This window comes from Notamacropus eugenii, chromosome 1 (assembly GCF_028372415.1).
Source record: "Notamacropus eugenii isolate mMacEug1 chromosome 1, mMacEug1.pri_v2, whole genome shotgun sequence".
NCBI lineage: Eukaryota > Metazoa > Chordata > Mammalia > Diprotodontia > Macropodidae > Notamacropus > Notamacropus eugenii.
In genome coordinates, this window is record NC_092872.1 from 293,083,562 (window position 1) to 293,102,104 (window position 18,543).

The 18,543-nt window shown below is 42.8% G+C and overlaps 2 protein-coding genes across 3 annotated transcripts in view; one reads left to right on the forward strand and one right to left on the reverse strand.

Moving 5' to 3' along the window:
- The window catches only part of HEATR4 (HEAT repeat containing 4), a 91,510-nt gene extending 75,046 nt beyond the window's left edge, over positions 1-16,464 (forward strand). For both annotated transcript variants that reach the window (XM_072629184.1, XM_072629185.1), the window contains 5 exons: positions 269-458; positions 1,753-1,831; positions 7,724-7,886; positions 9,494-9,555; positions 16,109-16,464. In XM_072629184.1, the coding sequence (XP_072485285.1) occupies positions 269-458; positions 1,753-1,831; positions 7,724-7,886; positions 9,494-9,555; positions 16,109-16,270 (656 nt within the window). In that variant the 3' untranslated portion in view covers positions 16,271-16,464. The remainder of the gene's footprint in view (positions 1-268; positions 459-1,752; positions 1,832-7,723; positions 7,887-9,493; positions 9,556-16,108) is intronic.
- RIOX1 (ribosomal oxygenase 1) lies at positions 9,611-12,523 on the reverse strand. Its single transcript, XM_072629186.1, has one exon. The coding sequence runs from the start codon at positions 12,223-12,225 to the stop codon at positions 9,640-9,642; it is 2,586 nt and encodes an 861-aa protein (XP_072485287.1). The 5' UTR covers positions 12,226-12,523; the 3' UTR covers positions 9,611-9,639.
- Positions 16,465-18,543: the final 2,079 nt, after the last annotated feature.

An 18,543-nucleotide genomic window follows, 5' to 3' on the forward strand; every position in this document is an offset into this window, starting at 1 on the left:
ACACACACACACACACACACACACAAACACACACACAGAAAAAAAAAAGAAACAGCATTCAATCTCCCTTCCCTCTACTCCACTCCAAAATGAATTATTTTAATAGTGGCAAATGCAGGTTCACAGAGAAAGCTATTTTTACCTTCAAATCATACCAAATAGCTACCCACCTACCTATTTCATCTACTCATAAGGCTCCCTAACCTTGGTTCTGAGAATGAAGTTCTAGTTTAAGTAACAAAGAATAATTGTTATCTGTTCTTGGCAGCTTTAGGAATGATTGGGGTTGTAAGTCCCCAGTTAATAGACCTCTTGCTCTGGGCTATCCACTATGAGGATGAGCCAGGTGTGCGACTGGAAGCCTGTAGGAGCATCATCGCCCTTCAACTTCAGGGAGACAAAATTCGAGACACCTTCCTAGACGTGCTCCTCCTAGAGAGCCATGAGGCTGTTCTCAGGTAAGCCCTCTAGAACAAAGATATAGAGCTGGATGGGGTAGGGGTAGAAAAGAATTCATATGGCAACGACTATGTGCTAGGCACTGTGTGTAGCACTTTACAAATGTTATTTTGTTTAATTCTCCCGACAACTCTGGGAAGTAGGTGCTATTATTATCCCCATTTTACAGGAGGAATCTGAGGCAAACAGGTGAAGTGAAATGCCCAGGGTCACACAGCTAGTAAGCATCTGAGACAGGAATCGAACTCGTGTCTTCCTGACTCCAGGCCCAGCATTCTATCCACTAATAATAACTAATAATAACCAACATTTATATAGTGTCAACTATGTACCAGGCACTGTTCTAAGTGCTTTACAATTATTTCATTTGATCTTCACAACAACCCTGGGAAGTAGGTACTATAATATCTCTGTTTTACATATGAAGAAACTAAGACAAAAAGAGGTTGTGACTTGCCCAGAGTCACACAGATATTAAGTGTCTAAGGCTAGATTTCAACCCAAGTCTTCCTGACTCCAGGTCCAGTACTCTACCGACTACGCTACCTAACTGCCACAAAAACCATCTAATCCAACTCCCTCATTTTTAAGCTGAGGAAACTGAGGCTTAGGGAGGTTAAGAGACTTGTCTAAGGTCACAAAGGTAAGTGTCAGAGGTGGGATTTTGAACCCTGAGCATCTGACTTCAGGATTAGTGCTCTTTCTACCATACCACACTGGCTCTTCTGATTCTGGGAGCCTACCCACTGCATCATAAAGTGTGTACTCTCCAACTCCCCTCATCCCTTGTTCTGCAGAATGTAGAATGTTCTCTTCCTTCCCAGGCTGCTTACTTAAGAATATAAGCATTGGGGGCAGATAGGTGGCACAGTGATTAGAGAACTGGCCCTGGAGTCAGGAGGACCTGAGTTCAAATGCAATCTGAGACATAACACTTACTAGCTGGGAGACGTTGGGCAAGTCACTTAACCTCAACTGCCTTGCTTTCCCCCCTCCAAAAAAAAAAAAAAAAGAGTATAGGGATTGGTCCACCCTTTACCTGAATACTGAATCCACCCAATTCCAATACAGCTGGCAGTTCTCCAAAGGACACTGGTCGCTCGGTAACTTCATTGTCAGGCTGGTAGGCAGGCACTCTTTCTCTGTTCTCTGTTTCCTCTCTTACCTAAGCAGGTTCCAGAGGTATAAACTGAGATGAGGGCACACCACATGACATTTCTGCATAATTGGTTTTTTCCACCTGCAAATTCACAAGTTTCTTTCCTATAAGGTCTCCTATTGTCTTCTCTTTAGGGAAGTGAATGATGCACTGAAGACTCTTAACTTACAAGATGAAGGAAACCAAGAGATGCTTCAACAGATCAAGAAAAAGGTAGACTTGTGGAGGCTGTGCTCATGGCTAGAAGCTGGGCTTCAAAGGTTCCTTGGATCCTCTTTGGCAGATATGTACACCCTTTTCTCCCCCTGTTATACTCAAACATACAGTACACACATAACACACATGGCTTATGTGTACCCCTCTCCCATCTCTTCATCCTATGACTATGAGTTCCTTGAGGGTAGGGACTATCTTTTGTCTTTCTTTGTATCCCCAACATTTAGCATAATGCCTGGCACATAGTAGGCACTTAATGTTTCCTGACTGATTTACACAGATATAAAGTAAACATATGTAAATATATACATGTATGCACACATCTACATATGCATATGTTTATAATATAAATATAGAAATACAGAAACCCATGAGTTACATCCATGCTTCTCCCCACTTACACACAGATGTAACAAATGTATTGGACTACAAAAAAATTTGTCCACAACAGGTGAAATTTTATTCCTAGAAAGTAATCCTGACAGCTAGATTTTCAGTGATTAGCTGAACAAAGGTGGTATCCTTATTTTTTTTAAGAGGCGATTGGGATTAAGTGATTTGCCCAGAGTCACAGAGCTAGTAATTATCTGGGGCTGGATTTGAACTCGGGTCCTCCTGACTCCAGGATCTGTGCTCTATCCACTGTATCACCTAGCTGCCCCTCATCCTTATTTTTTTTTTTAAGTTTAGCTGCTAAATCAGTTTTTTTTAAAAAGGCAGCTAGATGGTATTATGGATAGAGAGTTGGGCCTACAGGCAGGAAAATCAGATTTCAAATCCAGTCTCCTTGCTAGGTATGTGACCTTGGGCATGTCACTTAACCTCTGTTTGCCTGTTTCTCTCATCTGGTCATAAAAGCCTGCCCCTTTGTGGTGCCTATGTGAAGACAGAAAAGGGGACATATACTACAGAGCTCCAAAATTATCTTCCTTAATATTTTTATACGCAGATATTGTAAATACATTAAATATTATATATTTTAAACATATTGCTTTAATATAATTTCTACATTATATGTACATATATGTGTATACACGTGTGTATATACATGCATTATATATAAAATTTTATTTCACCTTTTCAGTCATAGTTAAAGGACTCAGAGCTAGTCCCACTCTTTTGTTTCATAGATGAGGAAGTTGGTTGCGACATCCAAGGTAACATAGCTGTTAAATAGCAGGCCCAGTATTCAAACCCAGGTCCCAAAATGTAGTGCTCTTTTAACACTAAACCCTCAATTTCACACTAAACCATTTCCAATTAAGCGCAGAATAGAACATCTTCTGTGTGAAGCACACTGAACAAGGGACTGGAAACTTAGGTAAGACACCATGTCCTGTCCTTAAATCTACAATCTAATAGAAGAATAAAGCTCCAACACAGATGGCTATGATAGACAATATTGTAAAATAAATCCATTAGAGAGTCAACAAAACAAAGGGATGAGAGCTGAAGTGAGAAAGCCATGATCAAGTCGGGGAACTGAGGAAGATTTCTTAGAGAATTGGACATTTTAATTGGACTTTACAGGATGGGCAAGTATTCAAAAGGGAAAGAGAAAGGAGTGCATTTCTTGCATAGGATACCTGAACATTGGCAGAGGGATATTAGAGTCCAGTGTGTGTGGCCAGAGGGGATGGAGAGAGGGAATACATACAGGTAAAGAATCATGCACTTTGGCCAGAGGGTCAAGCACAAGAAGAGATGTTTGTTATAAGGCTGGAAAGATAAGAAAGTCATAAATACCTGACAGGGGAATTTAAGTTTTACCTTGTAGGCAACAGGGAGTCACTGGAAATTTCTGATCAGAGTGACATCATTAAATCTTTGCATAAGAAAAATGATTCTAGTAGTAAGATAAAAGATGAACTGGAGGAGAGGAAAACTGTGGAGTCCTTTAAGGTTATGGTAGTAGTCTAGAACAGCAGTTCTCCAATTGTGGTCTGAGAACCCCTGGAAGTCCACAAGATCCCTTCAGGGGTTCTATTTTCATAATACTAAGATGTTTTCATTTCTAATATGGTAAATAATCTATAGCTAAAACCCAAATAAACAAAACTCTTTGGGTGGGAAGAGGGAGGGTCCTTAATAATTTTTAAGAATACAAACAAGTCCTGAAACAAAAAGTTTGAGAAGTGCTGATTTAGGCAAATGGTAATAAAGGTCTGTAAGCAGGGTGGTGGCAGTGGAAATAGAGAAGAGAGTAGATGGGGAGAAATACTGTAGAAAGGACAGAAGTGAGGGGTAAAAAAATCAAAGATAGCTTAAGGTTACAAACAGGTGAGAGTATATTACAATGATGCCACAGAAATAAGTGCTGAAATCAAGTAGGTTTGGAAGGTTTAGGAGGAAAGATAATGAATGAAGTCTGATCTTTAACATACTGGGTTTATTAAAATTCAATATGCAGAAGGACCATAAAAACAGAGATGCCCTTCAGATATAGGTCTGCAGACTCATGATGAAAAATTCTATTTACCTCCAGAAAAAAGAACTGTTGGAGTCTGGATGCAGATCCAAGCTTACGATTTTTCCCTTTATTTTTTGTGCATTTTTTTTCCTTTTAGTCTATTTCTTCTTTTTACATGAAACATTTGGAACTCACATTTTTTAAAAAAGAATGTTAAAAATTGTCTTTACATGTAATTAAGGAAAATAAAATATTACTAAAAAAAGATACAGATCTGCTCAGGTCTGAAGATAAAGATGCTGGAGCTATCTTTGTAGATATGGTAGTTGAAGCTATGGGAGGGAAGGAGATTGCTAAATAAAGAGAAGAGATGCAGAACAAAGACAGACCCTTGGGGAATACTCTTAGGAAGGTATTTCTAAAGTAAATGAGGAGCCTGCAAGAAAGAGTGGATAGAGGATGATAATGCTAATGCTTGAGAGGCAGCATGATACAGCAAATACATGGCTAGCCTTGCAGGGAGACCTGAGTTCAAAGCCTACGTCTTCAAGATGCAAAAATATAAAGTAACATTTTTAAAAGGCCTACCTCTGACATAAAATAGCCATATGGTTATGGGCAAATCACTTAAACTCTTAGTGCGCTCTATCAGTTCTCTAAGATAAGCTGCTGACCTTCATTGATATAAGGAGCTTCTACATTGGGAGCTGCCCCATACCAGTGAAATCGCAGGTCCGGACCAAAACAAACAAAACCTATTTTTCTAAGCTTGTCAAGTGCCTTATGTACTTCATCCCATTTAAACCTCACTAGAGCCCCCTCAGATAAATAGTGTGCTCCTATCCCCATTTTACAGATGAGAAAACCAGACTCAGAGAAACAAAAGTGATTTGTCCAAGATCACATGGTAAATGGAATCAGATCTGAACAGATATCTTCTGACTCCAAATCCGTGGCTCTACTATGAGATTCTAGCCTTTATCTCTTTAGATTCTGTGTATCCCTAATGTGTGCTCCATTCCCAAATCAGTTCATAGAATCATCAATCTAAGGCTGGATGTGACCTATGAGGCCATCTGGTCCAATCTTCTCATTTTAGAATTGGGGAACGGAGGTCGTGAGAGAAGTTAATTGAACTCTTGCTACCTTTCCAATATTCTTACACCCGAGTCCATCCTCCACATACTCTATGGTTCAGAGACACTGCCCTCCTCAGTGCTTCTCCCACATGACATGTCATTGCTGAGGACATTTTTCACCCCCTCTCCCTGCTCTTCTGTGCCTACTAACTTCCTTGGTCACAACTAAAGTCTCTTCAACTGTAAGAAACCTTTCTCATTTCTCCTTAATCTTAGTGCCTTCTTTCTGACTCAACCCTGGATTTTGGGGTTGGGAGAGAATAAACATTTAACCAACACCTACTCTGTGCCAGGCACTATGCTAAGCACTTTACAAATAGCATTCCATGTGATCCTCATGACAATCCTGCAAGGTAGATGGCAAACAGAGGTTAAGTGACTTGTCCAGGGTTCCACAGCTAGCGTCTGAGACTAAATTTGAACTCGGGTCTTTCTGACTCCAGATCTTATTTATCTTGTAAACAGCTTGTTTGTGGATTATTTTTTCTTGTCTTCACCATTAGACTCACCTTGAGAGTAGGGCCTGTTGTTTGCTTTTGGCAGTTTTTTTTATTTTTGTTTTTTTTTGCCTTTCTTTGTATCCCGAGCACTGTGAACAATGCCTGGCACATAGAAGTCACTTAATAAATGCTAATCACTGCTTAACTTGCCCTAGGACACACTAGTAGATTACAGAGCTAGTCTTCAAACCCAAAGTCCTCTGACTCCAAATGCTACATTTTCCATGGTGCCTCTCTTGTGCCATATCATAGAGCTGGCATCACTTAGCTTTCAGAGATGTTGCTGGAATAAACCAAAGCAGAATATACAAAAGCAATCAGCAAAGTTAAAATCACCGGTCGCAGTGCCTTACAGAGATATCACTTGATAAATTTGTTGGATTTACATTTTTAAAAGCTTTATAAATGCAAAGTTTTATTATTTTTCATAATACCCAGGAATTAGGACTATCCAACAACCTAGCATATTTATTTCTGACAATTAATTCTTACTTGGCACCTTTGAATAAAATATCTTTAAAAAAACAAAATAAAATTTTTTCATTACCCTGAAAAATGTCCAATTAGCTTAAAAGTTCATTAATTCTTTCAGGCTGGCTAGATTTCATAGTCATTCTGATCTAACTTCCAAACTTAGGCTGGAAGATTCCTCACCCCTGCCTTAGAATCAATTACTGATGCAGGAACTAAACTGATTTGATACCTACGGACCCAGCAGTGATTATGTCCCAGAACAGGTTATCCAACATTTCAGCAAAGCAGATGGGCCTGAAATCAGAAGACCTGAATTCAAGTCTGGCCTCATTTACTAGCTCTTTGACCCTGGACATGTCCCCACCTCCTAGAGTTATTGCTAGGATCAAATAAGATAATATTCATAAAGCCCTTAGTACAGCACATAATAGGCACTTAATAAATGCTTGCTCCCCTTGTCAAGAGTCTTTCTCCCTTTCTCAACACATCACTCTCCTCAACTATATTTTAAATCATTAATATGCTACCCAATCATAGGTTATCAATAATAGGAAGCTAAAAGGGAATCCAACTTACCCTACCTATCTTTAATCGTAAAGAGGAAGGAAAAAGGAATGGGAAGGATTTGGTAGGGTGAGATGTGGAAGAGAATTGGAAAAGTGGGAGGTTATTAAAAAAGAAAGGATTATTCCAGGAGTCCAAAAGATCCTGCCCTATGCTACTTTCTCCGATTAAACAATTCATCCTACTATGATTAAGCACTAAGATCTCTAAGTCTTTGGACTTTGTTTCAGTGCACATTCTCAGACAATTTTGCCCCCTGGGCTTCTACTAAAGTTAGTTTGCTCCTATCATCTCACAAGCAATTATCCAGGTTGCCAAATGCATGGAACTTTTTAAGTAAAATATGCACGTTAATGCCTAACTCTTAAATTTAAAAAAATCAAACATCATACACAGGTCTATGTACAACAGATCACCTCTGACTAGTCCAAGTGACACAAACACTCATAAATTTGTTTCCTAAGAGAGTGGGATCAAAACCTCCCAAAATAACATAATCTCTGCGGGTGGTGGGTACAAGTGCTTACTGTACTTGAAAATCTCTGCCAAGTAGATGGTACTTGAGCTTAATGCACCATTCTTATATTGTTCACTCTATACATGAAACTCCCATACCTCCTATATCATCTTCTTCCTGCTTGTTATTTTTCCAAAAGTTCCTGCCTCTAAAATTCACTTAAATATGGACCTTCGTATTCCCATGACTGGATAATTACATAGTGGGTTTAGGTTTTTCCACAGCTGTCTTAAATGCCTTCTCCAGTTTAGTACAGGTGTTTTAGCTTCATTACTTTCTGCCTAGATTGCTGAACTAAGTCAGAAAAACTTGATCATCAATAAAATACTGAAGATTGAGGGAATTGCTGAAAATATTCGGCAGGAAACAAGATATATCTGTCTCAGCGCTCCCAGAAGAGGTAAACGTGCAGAACAACTTGTGGACTTTTTCAAAGATGCTTTTAAAGGTAAGTTTCCCAGTGTAAATCATGTCCCTCAATCTCATCAACACAAATTTCTAAGCTCCTGAATGGGCTGGTATATTTCTGTATAATCCTTATTCTACAGATCATATTCCCTTTCTCCCCTTACCTCCATTCTCCCATTTAAGGTCTCCCTATTGTTTTCTGTTTCTAATAGGCTACTCACTAGCAGAGAGGAGGAGACTGCAGCCTCAAGGCCTGCAGAGGGTTGCACTTGAGGACCTAGAGCACCACGTGACCTTGAGGCTGAAGGTTCCCCACCCCTGCAGTCCATATGACTGTAAAACTAGAGCTCATGCACAGCCCAACTTTTCCCCTTCCATTTTAGTTCCATTATTTAGATAAGAAAACTAAACCCCAGAGAACAAATGAGTTGACTCAGTTCAACAGCAGTGGAGCAAATTGAATCTAGGTCCTCAGACTTCAAATACAGTATTTTCCACTAACTATACTGTGGAACTGAACTTATTGGTTACTTTACTTGGTAGGTTCCAGGAGTGGTAGAAGACAGGGGTCTTTGTAATGTAATGCTTCTATAAAGGAGGGTTATATATTGCTAAGAAAAAAAAAGCATTTGCCAGATATATGACCTGGAGTTGATGAGGCTAGGACTTCATTCAGATAGCTGCCTATTAGTTCATCTTTTATGGAACTAAGTCCTAAACAAAATATTTATACTATAATCATCAATCATTAGGATGCTCACTGCAGAGTACAGCAATGTCACAACATTCATAAAGTTGAAAGGAAAATGAAAAAACAACCTCCAATAGTCAATCTAACATTAATTAAGGAAAAGATAATTTGGGCACTTGAACCCAGTCATGTTTCTTAATCTCAATTCCAAAAGCATAGGGCTAGAGCAAAAAAAAAATAAACCCAACTCTATAAAACTATAGTGAGTATTGTATTTCTTGCATACTCAGTGAGTGAGGGAGTAGAGAGGTGGAAAAAATTGGGACAGAAAATAAAATTTTTTTAAAAGGGGAGGTAGATTATTTGGAATTGAAAAATTAAAAAAAAAAACCCCTTTAAAAATAGCAACAGAAACAAGACTGATAGGCACACTACAAAGACAATAATGCTTCCTGAAAGGCCAAGTTCCCTTAAGTATGGAGAATTAGTTTAATTCACCAATGATTTGTAAATTAAGTGGGCAACTATCCCCCCCTCTCAAATATTCTCCTAGTTCAAATAACTGAGAACCAACTTCCCCTAGCTGCTACTTTAAGATTTACCTTTGTTTCTCACCCCCATCCAATATAACCTAATTGGAAAAGTCCATTGGCATTTTAATGACTTCTGACTCTTTCACACATAACCTTAACCCTAACTTTCTGAAACAGAACCTAAATAAGTTCTAGGAAGGCAGGGACCAAGTCTTACTCAAATTTTGAATTTCCCCCAGCCAAGCACAGAGTTCTTCATAAGAGAATTACTCAATACCTACTGAATGGAAAGAAAGTTTATTCAAATTCTCCATCAGAAAGACTATGCTGATCCTGCAAACTTGCATTAAATAACAGGTGGGCCATGCAGAGATGGGCAAAGCTTGTTTCTACAGAAGGGCTTTCTTTCCTTTATGTGCCTAGATTCTGATGTCCCTCTCACTCTGTCACCTTCTGATACCTGTGACTTGGAAAAAGCCCTAGAGGTATGTATGAGCATAGTCAAAGAGATTACAAAGGTAAGGCACTGAAAGAAAGGAATAAAAACAAACACATATTTATTTTCACTCCTACGGGGTCAGAGGTTTCTTGGTGATCAGCAGTCCCTTTTCAAATAACATGGTCACTAAAGAAATCTGGTCCTGCTTGTTATCGCCAGGCAGGTCTCCCACCTGCACAAAACCTGGGTAGGAACTGAACAAGAACTCGATGCCATCAGCGTGCTGGGAGTCAATCTCCAGGTACTTGGGCTCCCCCTGATGATAGACTCGAGAATTTTCCACGGTGTAGTACAACAGGACACGGTCATCCTCGCTCACTAACCGGGTCAAGCCGTGCCGAAGCAGGCGGACCTGGGTCTCAGGGGTGATTTTTGCCCCAACGTCCCAAGCCTCCCCAGCCTCCCACCGGGCCGGCAGCCCGTGCACACTCAGTGCCCGCTCCTTCTCTGACAGCACTGGAGGCAGGCAGTCGTGCAGGAAGCCCTTGGCCCTCTGGTCCGCCACTGCATCCACAGGGGCATACCGTGCCAGGCGGGCAAGCAATCTCTGCACCTTCTCCAGGAAGGGGCCTCGACGAGGGTCCCCAGATTCTGAGTGCTGAACCCCCATGTAATCTAGGTAGTCTCTGGGCAGACCCTGGCGGAATTCCACATCCTCCTCCATGGCAACCTGCAAAGCCGCGGGCAGCAGGGGTTCCAGCAGGTCTCCCCAAGAATTGCGCTGGAAGGTGGACAGGGTGAGGTGGAGGGAGTGCACCCCAGGCTCACACTCGGCCTGGTGGATAAAGCCCCGGGGGAAATAGAGCAGGTCCCCGGGCTCCAGCACCTCTTGTAGCACGGGTTTTCCCAAGCCCTGGGGTCCAAAGTTTGGGCTGGAAAACTGGGGTAGCTCTTCGGCCGGCTCCCGGGGCTTGTAGACGCGCCAGAGTTTCCTCCCCTCCAGCTGCAGGACGAAGGCTTCGATGTCGTCGTAGTGAGGGGCGAAGCCCTGGGAGCCCGGCGGAGTGAGGTAGGCGTTGGCGCCCACCATGCTGCCGAAGTGCTCCTGGAGCACCGACAGCACCTGCCACACGACGGCCGAGAAGGCCTGCGGGCACAGCAGGCGCAGCGAGCAGCCGTCTCGGTACAGAGCCCACGCGGTGGCCGGGAGAGCGCGCCCGGGCGGGTTCAGGGTCTCCCGCCGGCCGCTCCGGTAGCGCGCGGCGTCCAGGTGCAGCCCGAAGTGCACGTCCTCCCCGCGCAGCACCGCGTCCAGCTCGGCCGTGGAGAACAGGCCCCGGTAGTAATCGGGGTTGCCCCGCCGCACCAGCACCGCCTCCTTCTCCCACATCCAGCTGAAGAAATGGTCTACGGGCAGCGGCGCGATCAGCCACTCGAAGAGCCGGGCGGCCCGGCGCTTGCTGTGCGGAATCTGCCCCAGCTCCTGGAGGACCTGCCGCAGGGAGGGCGCCCCGGAGCCCGCCCCGCAGCTCTGCCGGCCCTCCACCAGCTCCCCTTGGGCCGCTTCCGCCCGCTTCCTCTTTTCTCCCACCGCGATCCTCTCGGGCTCCGCCGGTTTTCTCTTAACTTTCTTGCGCTTTTGGCCCCGGCCCAGTTCTCGTACCACCGCGGTCCCGGTCGGGGACGGGGCGCTCACGGACTCCGCGGCCGCCCCGGGGCACGGCTCCACCACCCCCGGCTCTTCCACGCGCGCCGTCGGGGGCGGGGCCCGTTCGGGCTCGGCCGCCCGCTTCCTGACTTTCTGCTTCCTCGGACCCTCGCTCCGCTCCTCCACCGCCGCAGGACCCGGGCCCCCCTTCCTCTCCTCTCCTCCCGGAGCCGCGCTCTTCTTGACTTTCTGCTTCCTCGGGGCACCGCTGGGGTTCTCGACTACAGAAGGAGACGGCCCCGCCTCCCTCTCTTCTCCCCCCGCAGCCGTCGGGGTCCGAGGGCCGGCCCTCTGGGGCTTCGCCGTCTGTCTCTTAGGTGTCGGACTCCGGGGGGCCCCGCTCCGTTTCTCCGCAGCCGCATTTGCGGGAGGCGGTTCCAGCTCCCCCTCCTCTCCCGCCCGAGCCGTCGGGGGCAGGGCTCTTGGGGCACCCGCGGTCTCATGCTGGGCTTTCCGCGCCCTTGGGCCCGGGCTCCGTCCGGACTGCGGAGCTCCTCCCTCGGGCTCCCCTTCCAGTGTCAAGGCAGGATCTTTTTTGGACGGCGGCTCGGGTAGCTCCAGCCCTCCCGGGGCGCATCCGTTAAGCGGGCTCACCTTTTTCTTCCCCTTCTGCTTCTTCTTGACGTCTCTGGACAGAGACAGGAGGTGTCCTTCTTTCGGCTCCCGCAGTCGCCGGGCTTTCTCTTTCTGGATGGTGCCGGCGCGCTCTTGAGAGCGGTAGACGGCTAGAGCAGACACACGTGTGCCGTCCATGTTGGGGGACTGATTTAAGGGGAAAACGTAGCTGCCGGGGCTCCTCCTCTTCCGGCTGGGCTTCCGGCCGAGGTCCCGCGAAAGCAGTCCGGAAATTCGCAATGGACCGGCTGTGGGCCCCGCTCTGCGCCCGCGCAGGGCCCTGGGTCTGCCCAGGCGGGGCGTTCTCTGGCTGGGCCGGTCCTCACCCCGGAGCCGGAGGTGGCAGTCCTTTAAAGCCGTGGTTCTCTTAGCACACCCAGGCGTCAAAGCCATTTGCGTAATAACATTAAGACATTATTGGCCTATTCAAATACTCCTCCTCTTTTCAGCTATTGGCCTGGGAGATCGTGGCTTTTTCACCTTACTTAGCGCTAGAGATGGGAGTGCAGAAGCTGACCTGAGAATCCATTAAGACCGAAGTTAGAGATTTGCAGAAATAGGTGAAAATGCCGTTCACTTTTTTTTGTTGTTTTGGAAAATATAGTTGTTTTTCATTCAACATTCAGCATGTTTATGATAACGTAATGGATTTATCAGTTATTTTTAAATGAATTAAATGTTTTTTTTTAATTATCGATTTTAATTTCTAATGCGGAATCTGTGGATATAATCCATTTAAACAAAAACTCTTTGGGATCCTCAGTAACTGTTAAGACTGTAAAGGGATGCTGACACCAAAAAGTCTGAGTAACTAAAGCACCCGCCTAAAGCATCAGTATTTGTTGCCAAGGTGCAATTGACCTAAAATTGCAGACACGTGCTATTTTAAAGTTCTTTTGTCCTAGACTGGTGCTCTCCTCCCTTCTCTTTTCCATCTCTCCTCTCCCTTCCTCCCCCTCCCCTTTCTCTTTCCTTTTTTTCTTCCTCCTCTTTTCCCCTTCCTTCCCCTCCCCTCTCCTCCAGCACCTGCGAGACACCCCTACTCTGGATTCCCCAGTTGCGTCTACACGTTGTGGGGTGGGGTGGGGCTGGGAGGGTAGTGGTTGACATCCTTAAGCATGGGTGTCAGAAGAATATTAAGGGGAGGTGGAGCGAAGCCCTGTTGTTCCGTGAGCTTTTCTCACTCTGGGACAGGCAGAGTACTGGAAATCATGTTCACACTTTCACTTCCAGCCACCCATGGTGGTATTTACATATGCCAGACACTGCTAAGTAGAAATACTCCACGCTCAAGAAGCTTATGTTCTTTATAAAGTTTTATTTTATTTTTTAATGAATAAAATCTGTTTTCTCCCCTCATCCTGCCCCCCTTGGGAAAAACAAAATCTTTGTAAGGAATATTCATAGGCAAAACAAATTCCCACGTTGGCCATGTCCCAAAATCTGGTCTTGTTCTATACCCTGAGTCCATCCCTAGTGTTGGTAAGTATGTAGCAAGCTTCAACACTGGCTCTCTGGAATAAGGGTTGGTCCTTGAGTTGATCAGAGTTCTTAAGTCTATGAAGCTAACAAGCATTGTATTAGGCACAATAAGGAATCCTAAATACATAAAGCAAAGCATGTCATTTGGGTAAGAAACAAGGAGAATAAAGAATAAAAATAAACAAAGAAGATACAAGAACTGATGAAAAGTGGAAGCAAAACCAGGTGATAGATAGACTTGCATATAGGTAGCCACGTGGTCCAATGAATAAAGTGCTGAGCCTGGAGCCAGGGAGTACTGAGTTCAAATTCTGCCTCAGATACGTATTAGCTGTGCAATCTTGGGCAAGTCACTTAACCTCTTTCTGCCTGAGTTTTCTCAACCACAAAAATGGTGATTACAATAGCCCCTAGCTCCAGGGTTGTTGCCAGGATCAAATGAGATATGTATAGTGTTTAGCACAGTGCCTGGTACATGGTAGGTGCTTATTAAATACTCATTTCCACTCTTGTTGCCTCCCAATCTATACAAAATATGCAATGTAAATGGAAAGAACAGTAATAACAAAAAAAAGATAATTATAATGACCAACTTTGTCTCCAAGGAAACGACAAAAAAAAATGCACTGCCCTCCCTTTTTGGCAGAGGTGGGGGAATGTGGGTGTGGAACATTGCATACACTGTCAAACTTGGTTGATCTGTTTAGTTTTCCTAGACTACTTTGTTTTTCTTTTTCCTTTTTTTATCCTTTGTTACAAAAGATACCTCACTCAGTAGGGAAATGAGGAGGGATATTTTTGGAAATGAAAGTCAATGTTAAAATAAAAGTTTGTGGGGTTTTTTATCTTTTGGGTTTGGGGTGTTTTGGTTTTTTTTTAAGTAGTGGGCAAGTCATCCTTTCCCCCTGGGATTTTTCAAAAGGAACTGTTTTCTATGTTCATGTGCAAGTTTCACAGGGAACAGGACCTGAGACATTCTTTTCTGGCTGGTGAGTTCAAGAACACTCAGCCTGGTTGAAGGAAGACTTTGCTCTTTTCACATCCTCTACAGACATCTCCTCCCAGTCTTTCCTGTGACCTCATCCTTTCCATATATCTCTGTCTTAGAGTTTCCCATGTGTTGGGGAGAGGTTTTTTGAAGGCTGACATTCTCTAGTTTCATCTCTTTTCCTGTGACAACTCTTAATTTTTTCCACAAAAGCAATTCTATTGTCCATAACTACACAGTTCCCTTCACACTGTTCAGTCTGAACTTTTCATCAGTTTACATCCTGATCCTTTTAGAGATAACATCAAACAAAGCCAAAAGAGGTTCAGGTTAAAGATTGTTACAAATTAAAGTCAAATGAGATGAATGCAAGCAAAGCACTATTTAAGATGGTTATGAGAAGATTGAATTATTCTTTTTTTTAATGTGACTTTTTTTAATATTTTATTTTATTTATTTTTTTTAATGTTCAAGATTGAATTATTCTGAGTAAAAGCTGCCATAGAAGAGGTGACCTATTAGAAAGGATTTTACTAATGCCAGAAAAGCTTCCTGCCTTTCCCCTCCATTCTGCCTAACTTAAATCCAATTTATGCACAAGTCAAGACATCAACCTGGGATATCATTGCCTCTTGGGAAACAAAGAACAAACAACAACCCTATCTTCTTTGTGACTGGTATTGGGGGTTTTTCTTGGCAAAGATACTAGAGTGGTTTGCCATTTCACCTTCCGGCTCATTCTATAGATGAGGAAATCGAGGCAAACAGGGTTTAAGTGACTTGTCCAGAATAGGACAGCTAGGGAGTGTCTAAGATCATAACTGAACTCACAAACAAGTGTCTTTCTGACTCCAGGTCCTAGATTCAAATCCTACTTCTGCCACTTACGATAAGTGTGCTCTTGGCCAAGTCAATGAATCTTTTTCAGTTTGTTTTCTCATCTGTAAAATGAGAGGACCTCTAAATTCCCTTTCATCTTTAAATTTATAAATAACTGAATGCTGAAGTGTCAGTGACATCTTTCCCAAGGATAAATAAATAATAAAGAAGGCAATGTTCAACTCAAAAGAATGAATCTCTAATGGAGGAATTTCAGTCAGTGATATATAGATGGATGGCAGCTTTGGCAGGGAAAGAAGAGTTTTCTTGACGTCCCCCAAATATCATCACATCAGCTTATGCCTAAGTGTACGTACTTTATCAGTTAGACCTGACAAATCCCCAAGATAAAAAATCTTTAGGCACAGTTTCCAATGGCTCTCTTTCTTGTTTTTCCTTCCTCTCAATTCTAAAAAGACATAACATAAAGTGTGTCTGCAGCTAGGTGGTGCAATGGATAGAGCACCAGGCCTGGAATGAAGAAAGCTTCATGAGTTCAAATCTGACCCAAGATACTTACTAACTATATGACTTTGGGCAAGTCACTTAACCTCTTTGCCTCAGTTTCCTCATCTGTGAAATGAGTTGGAGAAGGAAATGGCAAACCATTCCAGTATCTTTGCCAAGAAAACTCCAAATGGAATCAGAGAGTCAAACACAACCGAAACGACTGAACAACAATTTTTCCAAAAGACCATGAGGCCGATATCTAATTGTTTTGTAAGATTGATCTGGTTTTCATATTTGGTTTCTGTCTGTGGTAAAAGCAGAACCTAGCCCTAGGTACCATCCTGTCTCCCCCTTCTAGTAGAGTGTTATCAGCTTCTCCAAGGAGTAGGCACATAAGACTTTACCTTTCACATGAGTCATTTTATTGTCTTAATTTTTCTCAGTGTTTGCATTCATGTGTCAATATTTCTGTTGTAGCCTGTGAAGTTACCTACACCAAATGCATTCAGTAGGAGTCCCATCTTTGATCGGAAGATTCCTGGAAGGTTAACACTCAATAAACGTGTAAAAACCGCCAGGGAAAGACAGCTTGCTTTGGGACCATTTAGGAAGTCCCAAGTTTCATCTAAAATTGAATAAAAGCCAAGAGGAAAAAAAAAAGACCTTTCTGTCATCTCCCAGGTAAAGAAAAAAAAATCTCTTCATCCAGGGCAGTTTCATCCCATCAAGAAGTTTGGCTGTACATAGACAACTGATAGGTAACTTTGTTGTCAAAGGTTTATCTTATCATTCTGTATTCTCTGTTTGTCTGTGTCTATAAACTGGATACTGAGGAGGATCTGGATTCATTTCTTAATTTATGTCATTGAATTGGAGAAGAGTAGTTGATCCAACCCATTCTCTCCCCACCACAACCTTCTAGTTCGCTAGAACTAAAAACAAGTAGAGCTTTGGCATGTTTTGCACAATGCACAGGAGGTCTTTTGAGGCATGGCTTAGAACTCCTTCCCCCAGACTAGGAATCAGCTCTGATGAATTTTTATCAACAGGTCTGGAACAGGGCAAATTTACTAGCTTCTACCCATTAAGCAAAGTTGGGGAGAGGAGGGGGATGTCCCTGAAATCCATCACAAACCCTAACTGGCTAAATCATGTTCTCTCCTTTTGGATAGGAGGAACTAACCACTTTTAAATCCCTGGTATATAACTCAAATGTTCCACAAAACAGATTAGCAATGATTCTCTTGATACTACAGTCTTAAAATCCTTAATGACCTCTAAAAGATTTAGACTACTAATAGAACCAGGATTCTGTCATTCATTCAACAGAACAAGCTTGACAGTCATGTCAACATGATCTGGTATTTAACATATTCAACAGACATGTATTAAGCACCTACTGTATGTAAGGTAAGGGGGATATGAAGACAGACCAGCCAGCTCCTGCCCTCAGAATCTCTTGGGGAGCTCATAAGAGTTTAGCTGGGGTTGAATGAGAACACAGAGCAGTTGCCATAAGAGAAGGGAAGATATTCTGAAAATCTAGTTTCCTTCACTATTACCATTTATCTGCATAATACCTATGGACCTCTCCTCTTTAAAAAGCTTAGTTGTCCAGTATTCAAAATTTTCATATTATTATATCCTACTTCTCATCCTCCCTTCTGACTCTGTCTCCTCTCATTCTCATGCCCCAGTATTATTGGTACCATAATTACAAACAGAATATGAACATAAAGAAACATAGTCCCAAAAGCCAGTGGCTAGTATTTCTGAGAGTCCATGAAAACTGTGGGACAAAATTAATAAGAAGAAAAAAGGAACCTTTTTTCACATGCCCTCTGCACATTGGAAGAAAAAAAAAGTGTATAGCACAACTTTCAGGGAAAATTCTAGTGAATTTTAGTGAATTCTTGGTCCTCATTGCTAGACCTAATATAGATGGTTTAGGTAAAATACCATTATGACAACCAATGTGAGTATGCAGAGGTTTCATGTTGTAAAACAGCTTCCATTGTTCTATATCTGGCCTTTGGAAAAAATTATCTAGCTACAAGGAATTTTATACAATGACCTTTACTGTTCAAGTACTCTCCTTTATTCCTATGTCTATCAATCATAACCACTCTACAGTGAAAACATTTGATTGTGAGTCATTTGCATCATAATTGTGGCAGTCTGAAAAACTTCTAGTTTGGATAGACTTCTTTGAGATTCCTTCTGCTTTAGACATTCCCCCTCCTCCTCCCTGGCATTCTCACCTTATTCCTTTTCTAGTATATTCTATACTTGGAAACATGCATGTTGGAACCTCCATCTTGCATTTTACTGGGTCTTGCTAGCTAATCTTTGGCCCTTCTCAGAGTTGGGGAACCAATTAGATACAATTGCCCAAGACCTCACCCCTCCAGACAACAGCAACTGATATTTATATAGGCTTTAATGTTCACAAAGGGGAAAGGAAACAAACCTCCATTAAGCACCTACTATGTGCTAGCACTGTGCTAAGCGCTTTATGTATATGTCACTCGATCTTCACGACAACCCTAGGATGTAGGCGCTATGATTATTCTCAGTTTACAGTTGAAAAAACAGAGGCAAACCTAGGTTAAATGATTTGCCCAAGGTCACAATAGCTAGTAAGAATTTGAGGCCATATTTGAACTCTGGTCTCCTTGACCTTGGTCCAGGGCTGTATATACCGTACAACCTAGCTGCCTCTCCATAGGGAGTGTAAGATTCATCTGAATCTTACGATACTCCTCAGAGGTAGGTGCTACAGGTATAATTTTACATATGAAGAAACTGAACATCAGCGAAGTTAAGTGACTAGCACATGGTCACACTTTATCAGAGGCAGGATTTGAATCTAGGTTTTCCTGTCTGCCAATCTTGCACGCATCCATTATACT